Below are 7678 nucleotides of genomic sequence, written 5' to 3' on the forward strand. Positions count from 1 at the left end.
TTCAATTTGGCCATACATTACTAAAAATAACATATTCAGCGATTCTATTTAAAAATGTGGGTTCACACCTGCAGGTGCAGGGTTTAGGACCTGAGCACAACTCTTGTGAGGGGCATGATTCAATCTCCAACAAAGGTAAATGTGACATTCCAGACTCTCACAATCTTTTCCAGAATGATTCCAGCTTCCTCAGTACGCTTCATGAAGTCTACTTGCAAGTTCTGACCAAGAACAAAGACAACCTCAACCTATGACTGGAACAAAATACAGCTGAAGACAGTGTGTCGACCTCAGAAACAAATAGGCCTCATCATGGAAACTTCGAAACACTGAGTTTTGAGAATCCTGAAATTGAGCCTATGAGAAAGAGACTCATTCCTTAAGAATGTTTTCCATGTGACGTTCTCAGTGATAATGGAGGTTTCACTGTGAAACAGCACCAGCAGATCTTTATTTTAATTGAGGGGGGGTAGGGGATTGGAGACCATTTATGTTATATGGGTGTTTTCATCAGATGTAAGCAACTATGTAAAATAAGGAGTCTGATTTTTAAGTTGCTTTCACTTTTGAGGATTTAGGGAGTAGTAATCACCAGCCTTTACAGCAGTCAAAATTCAGCCCCTCATCTCCACCTGCCACCCCACCCCACCCCCGATAATGGGCTTTGCAGGGCATTAGGCTGATGGTCAAGTTCTGAACAGAGTAGAAGTCAACTTCAAGATAGCATCAAATTTTAAACAGCAGAAGTTTCAGCTGAGAAATGAGAACTAATTTGTTCAAGTAAAGTATGTTTTAGATGAATGCCCCCATTTGGGCCTTACAAGTAGTTCTAAAATTTCTTAATCATGTTTTGTTTTAAGTGTCCCCCATTCCTGCCTTGCAGCAGGCTCCCATCACCATGTTACCATTTCATTCAGGCCCTGATCTGGGCCCTTTTAGGCCCTGTGGTGGTGCCGGAGCAGGCATGTTATACCTTTGGGACAAAGACTGTGGTTGGTAAAGCTTGAATCTTATCAGAAATCTTCATTTTAAGTTAAACTCTCCAGTGATTTTGAAAGTGTTAAGTTTCTATGTGAAGCAAAGCCTTATTTTCTTTTCTATCTAAATACCCGTTAAAAGTCATTGTTGATTATTTTTCTTAACACTTTGACAAAAGGACCAATGGACCGATGTGACAAAGCCATTCTGGTTCCATTCCTTGAGAGTATTGAGACTAGTTTTTAAACTATGCAGAAAAGGGAGCTGTTATTCACACTGCCCTTACTTTGTTGTAGAATATGGATTTTTTTTTAAAGTGTGAAATTCAGAACTTTACCAATGTATTCCTAGGCTGTGAGTGCTTTTCCAGCCCAAAGTGTGAAAATATGTAAAGATGCTTTGTTATGCTGCTATTGATCTGCCATGATTTATATTTATTCTTTTATGGCATGTAATGGTGATTAGTAAAATTTTAATGTAGATTTTGATTTATTTCAGCAATAGTAATTTTAAGATATCCTTTGAATGAAAGTGTCTTCGTTTCTATGATACAGGTCATTTTGTAGTATTTAACCAATTAAGATGCACTGCTTACTTTTCTGAGCACTATTTAATGATGGGGTAGAAACCCAATCTGCTCAACCAGCTAGCATAAGGATTAGCTGTGAATAATGCTGACAGATGTGATTATTCCTTGGGAATGATCATTAAAGCTTTAATGGTAACTCAATCATAAGTCCATAGATTTTTCTAGCTGAAATTTAGAAAATTACTTGTAAATTACATATTTGTTTTAGTTTGGTCTTAGTTGTTTTAGCATAAAGAATACTTTGACTGGCTTTTGTTAATCTAAATACGCTTCTTGAACAACTTTTCTGCTTCTCAATTAAGTGTCTTCTATTGCTGTATACCTAGTCATGTGTGAATTGTGCAGAATTCAGGGAAGCTTCTAAATTCTTATATTCAATTAGGAATAGTTTTTAAAGATAGTGTGTAAATTCAGCAACCAAAATGAATTGTTCGTGCATCATCCGGGAAAGAGAAAGTTATAGTAAGAGAAAGAATTGCTGACACAGGAGATGGTTTGTCATCTCATTTGGCTTTGGTAAAAAGAAGAATCGGGATTCTTGTTATAGTAGATATTCAAGATGAAATGATGGTTTAGAATAAGAATATCTTAAAGGGGATCTATAATCAAATCTGTTAATTTTCACCTTTTAATCCAAGGAATGAATATGGTAGACAGTAAAGAGAATCTATTGTAAGGTTTCCCTAGAGTGAAACTAAATTTTTAAGTGCCCAAGTCATGGAGACTTGAAAAGGGTAAACCTGTTTCAACTCCCAAATTTGTATATTCCAAGCATTTGCTTAAAATTCCGAAGCCAAAAGTTCACGGTCATGATTACCAGGAATGCAGGCCAGACCAAGTCCCTAGAGAAGCCAGGCCAAACCTGGATAGTTGCAATTGAATGACCCTGGTGCAAAGGTCATGGTTCAGTTGCCTTATTCCTCTATCAGGCTTACTATCCAGAACCTCATGCTAGCTTAGGTTGCATGTTTACATTGCTGCAGTTTCTTTACTGAATCTTAGTTTAAAACCTTAGTTCAATCAAAATGGACACCAAAAAGGAGATGCTTCCTGCTGGGTTTTGCAGAACCCTAGAAGTCCTGCATTCAGGCCTCTCTGTCTAGACCCTGGGGTCTGGGTGCAGGTTCTGGGGATGAGCAGCCTAGAGCTTAGAGTGGAGGTGTTTCTGGGCATCGCCAGTGGGTGGACTCTGTTTTTTTTATTGTTGTTGTTACTGTAATGTCTTTGAATGGACTCACACCTCCCAGACAGCCTTGTTCTCTTAAAGCAGAAGCTTCTCTTCATTGTGCATCTCTTGAGAGATTTGTAAGGGTATGAAGATTGGCCTAATTGATTTCGAATCCTAAATTTTCAAGCGATTGTCAGTGTCAGGAGAAGCATTCATGCTGTTTGCATGTGGAGTGCCCACAGCTTACCTTCAAAGCTTATGAGTAGCTCTCACAGGGGGTGGTGATTAAGAACCCAAGGTGACCTGGATCCTTCTTGGCCAGAGGACACACAGGCTTTAGTTTAGAATACATTTGAATGGATTTTGCATGTCAAGCATTTGTTCTTTTTCTGGCCTATGTTTTCTTGTAAAAATTATAAATCCCATCAAACTCTCTACTAGTTAAATATTTTTAAACCATGAAGCTTTATTACTCTCCTCTCCAAAGAATGTAGCTTGAAATTTTCTCATTTCGTAGTAGAGGCTGCAGCTATCATTGTATTACTAATAATGCAATGTGAAATTTCAGAAGGTGCCTAACTTCTTCAAAAACAAAGTCAGTCATCATACTGTGATTCAAAACATGGAAATACGGAGGAATGAATGGTGGCACAGGCACGCGTGGTTTCAGTCCATGTGAATGAAGTGAACTGAGGAATCACAGGGATGTGTCTTGCATACTTGCTGCACATTTGCTGTTGAACACATATTTCTTACCAACCTTTGCGTTTTTTTAGTTGTGTTCAAAGTACCTTCTGGAGCCAGTAATGCCCTGTGTTTTTGAGTCTAAATTTTCAAAATCTAAAGAAAGTAAAGCAACTTACACTGGGCTTTCTAAAAGCCATACTTGAGAACATTTCCCTGAGTGAACTAGGGCCTTGAGGAGCCTGATTTTCAGCAAATTCAACAGTAGAGATGTGTGCAATGTTTCACTCAGTTTTGTATTTAACATCTTCATTAAAAATGCTAAGATGCAATATCGTTCACATTGAAGTGGGGAAAATGAAAATGGTATTTCCCTTTTACCTGTATGATTCCTTAAGAAATGTGTTTTTTAAATGTGTTCTAAATGGTTTTTTTATTCTGATACTGCTTCAGTGTACCAGATTTCTCAACTCCCTCAAATGTGGAGCTCAGAAGTTCTGGAATTACAGCAAGAGTTTTGTTCCATGAGTGCAGTACTGCATCATTAACATTTTTAATGGTATGGATTTTATACCATCCGTGTATGTTTGCAAATATTAAGTTATTACATGTTTTAAAATGAGCATTTTTCATCCTAAATTTTATATGTTTGCAAATATATTTTTTTAATAAAATTTCAAAACCAAGTTTTAGCACCTACTAAATTTTCATTGTGTTTTTATTTAATTTGTAGAAATATGAACTTTTGAATGTGTTGCTACACTTTGCCAGAGCCTCATTCTGGTGAGATGGGTTGGGGTGAGGAAACAAAACCAATAAAGAAAACACACATCCACCCACTCCCAGGCTGTTCATATTGACAGGATCGGAGACCACACCGATTCTTAGATCTGTAGCCTCTGAATACTAGTGCCCATTAAATCACTGAACACTTCTCTTCCCAATAGCTGGCATTAAATGTATAACTTATGGGTGGACTTCTAAGCAACTTTACTTCCTCTCTAAGGTCTCCCCAATAGAGAGTGCAATTCTACTGATCATGCCCAAAACACTTTTATAGAAGACTTTGCAGTCCAGGTCATTTCCCAGATCCACTCAATTAATGTTTATTGAGCTCTTATGTGCCAGGTATCTTACATGAAAAAGGTGGAAGGAGACGAAGGAAGGTTTAATACTCCACGACAGTCACCTGCCCACGCTTAAGCTCACAATTCAGCCTTCTCAGAATGAAACTGATGGAGAGTGATGATTTGAAATCAGCCTTCTAGAACCCGAGAATGTGGTGGCATCCTTAGAAGACTAAGAGGAATTGATTGCAGGACAAAATTGGATACACTGTAATGGATCCTGCTGGACTGGAATATACATAATTAGCCCTTAAAGCACAGACTCTTGTAACTTTTTAACAAGTTTAAAAGTAAAGTTCATTATGGAAAATAGAGAAAAATTTAAGGAAAAAAAATCATACCTCTTCCTAGTAATCATAACTGATATTTTAATATATTTCCAAAGGAAATTCTCCAAAATATTAGCTATTCCTGCCTGCCTTCTTAGAATGAAACATATGCTAACCCTTGCTTTATGACTGACTTTATTTTTATATACACACACATTGCACACCAGTCATCAGTAATGCTACATGCTTATTCAGTGTTTATAAATTGCTTTCCAATTATTTTCTTGATCTTCACAACCCATTTTAGCAAGAAGGAAGTTGAATTTCAGACTGAAGGAGATAACAAGGTTGCATTTTTAAACCAATGGTGGATTCAGGACCTGGAACCAAGCAGACTAGAGAGCAGGTTTAGAATTCCTTTCTTAATTCTTGGCTCCTTTATGCGTTATCCTAGACTGCATTAGATAGTTACTGTAGGTCATTCGCGTTACCACTGTTTATTAAATGCCAGAGTGATCTACTTCCTATTTGCTTTTCTTCATGTCATGACCTAGGAAACCAGGCTCATAGGGATTTCATGGGAAAGTAGGGTCATTAGGTCTTCAACAAGAACCATAGAGTTTTCAGTATGAAATGGGAGGGGTTTGGGGTTCCTTAGTTGTTCATAATGATGTTTTCATTCACTATTTACAGATCCTGGTTCAGAGAATACGTGTTGCTAAAACTTTGAACTCTGAATGAAGAATGTGTGAATAAGGGAGTGTTGCGATTTCTGAGAAGCAGTGTTCATCTCAGAGAGCTATCAGAAGCCAGTCCAGTTCCTCCAACTGGATGAGAAGCTGACACAGAGCAGCCACTTTGACTCTGTGAAGAAAGCCTACCTTTAGCTGAAGCTAGGTCCTTGGAAGGCAGAAGGAAGCAGCAGCAAGAAACAGCAGCTGAATTAAACAAACCCTGAGGGCCATACTATACTTCCGTTATTTAAGTGTGAATTGGATTATCTATTATATGCAACAAAAAATGTCCTAATGAGTTTCTAAAGGGTTGGATAAATTCAAGATTCCAAACCTTAGAGTTTGTTAAATGGAGTCGGGTAAGAAGATAGCTGCCATGCTCACACATAGCATATAGGAAATCCGCTCTGGCAGGACGGTCCAGGATCCAAGACCCATTTAAGCCTTATGCTCATCTATTTTTTTTTTCTTCTTTTGTTTCTTTTTTTACTATTATTTTTTTCTTACACTCGTCTATTTTTCAGATTCACCAGGCTAAATTAGCCAAAATTAAAGACAACTCGTATGAGATTTCTTATAACCAAGAGGGAGAATAGCTTGGGAGGAGGTGACACAATGTTGTAACAGTCACATCATGTCACTGAGTTCAGCAAACATTTGTTTCGGATGAACTTGAATAAATTGAAGTGCAATTCCAAAAGTAATCATAACTGACATCTGTCGAGCACTGCGTACTCATTTAACCCTCTCCACACTCCAGAGAGGAGATTATTCAGAGTGCAGCCTCGGGAAAGGGCCACATAACACACCACCAACATGCACATGACACGGCCCCAAAAGGAGAAGGACACTGGCTGTGGTTTGACTGATAGCAGTCCATCAGTCTGAAAAGGGACCATGAGACGAAATGTGGAGCCAAAAAGGTGGCCACAGTCCATACACATTGCTATATTCTTGTCAGATCCTTGACACTATGGAAAAAGGGTCTGGCACTCCCTGAGCCCTGGCAAGGCTCTAAGGTATCCTCAGCAAACCAGCCCACCCCGACCCCTCACTTTCTGTGGAGGTTCTCAGAGTGTTGACAGTGGTGCCCTGACTTCTGAAGCAGGTAAAGGACCTGGGCCCCTACAAGTTTAACCATCAAGCCCCATTTTGTTATTTCTATCTCTGATGTGTCCCTGAAATGGCCCCTCCCAGGCGTCTCAGGCAGGGGTCTTCCCTCTGAATAGAACTGGCTAACACCCTCTTCCTCACCCTACCGGCATTGAGAGGCTTCCCCGACTTCCATTGGCCCCACTGGCCCTTCAGTCAGGAAACGGGACTCTGGCAGTTGGGTGTAGGCAGTAGCCTGCATTTCACATGTGGTCCTCGCAGGCACCTGGCTCCTTAAATAAATATTTTGTAATTTCCCCTATATCCTCCTGGTCCAGAATTTTGTAGAGAATGTAACCCATGCCTACACAATTTTAAAATAATACCCTGATTGTGATATAAAGGACAATTGGGATAATTTATAACGGAATGTTCCATATTAAGTGTGTAAATGCTTGGCCATCACCACACAAATTCTCAAAATGCCCCCATGACTACTGGACCCTGACATCTCTTGCCACCGCATTCCCCCCCCCCCAAAAAAAATCACTGCTCTCCCACAAAGAGATGGCAGGACAGGGCCTGTCCGGGACGGAACACCCTGGGAGTCAGCCGGCCCCAGCCCCCAGCCCTCAGCTCTCTGCATCCTCACCCCTGTCCCAGCACAGCCTGCAGCTCCTAGCTCTCATCAGCGCATGGCCCTGACCCTCCTGGGCTCCTGCCCGAAGGAGACTGAAGATCTATTTACACTCCAGCCCAAGATGGCAAGGTGATTAAGAAATGTTCCAGGAGAACTTTGGAGCCTTTAAATGAAGGGGCAGATTGCCATGCATGGCTGCTGGCTCAGCGCCATGTGCTGATCACCAGCACATCCCCAGGCTGTGTCTTAGGGAGAGGGTGAGAGAAAGCTGGACAGGCAGCCAGTTGGGAGAAAAGAGAGACACACACAGCCTTGCTAGGCCCCCTCATCTTACCCTTGTGTTTGGAGATCTGGCTCAACAGTACCTCCCCCGACCCCACTCTACACACACACACAC

The 7678-nt window shown here is 40.3% G+C and overlaps 1 protein-coding gene across 4 annotated transcripts in view; it reads left to right on the top strand.

Annotated features, from left to right (window-relative positions):
- DCP1A (decapping mRNA 1A) overlaps positions 1 to 4111 on the top strand; it is an 81324-nt gene extending 77213 nt beyond the window's left edge. For all 4 annotated transcript variants that reach the window (XM_077128993.1, XM_077128992.1, XM_077128991.1 and 1 more), the window contains one exon: positions 174 to 4111. In XM_077128993.1, coding sequence (XP_076985108.1) covers positions 174 to 254 — 81 coding nt within the window. In that variant the 3' untranslated portion in view covers positions 255 to 4111. The remainder of the gene's footprint in view (positions 1 to 173) is intronic.
- The last annotated feature ends 3567 nt before the right edge of the window (positions 4112 to 7678 follow it).

This window comes from Tamandua tetradactyla, chromosome 15 (assembly GCF_023851605.1).
Source record: "Tamandua tetradactyla isolate mTamTet1 chromosome 15, mTamTet1.pri, whole genome shotgun sequence".
Lineage (NCBI taxonomy): Eukaryota > Metazoa > Chordata > Mammalia > Pilosa > Myrmecophagidae > Tamandua > Tamandua tetradactyla.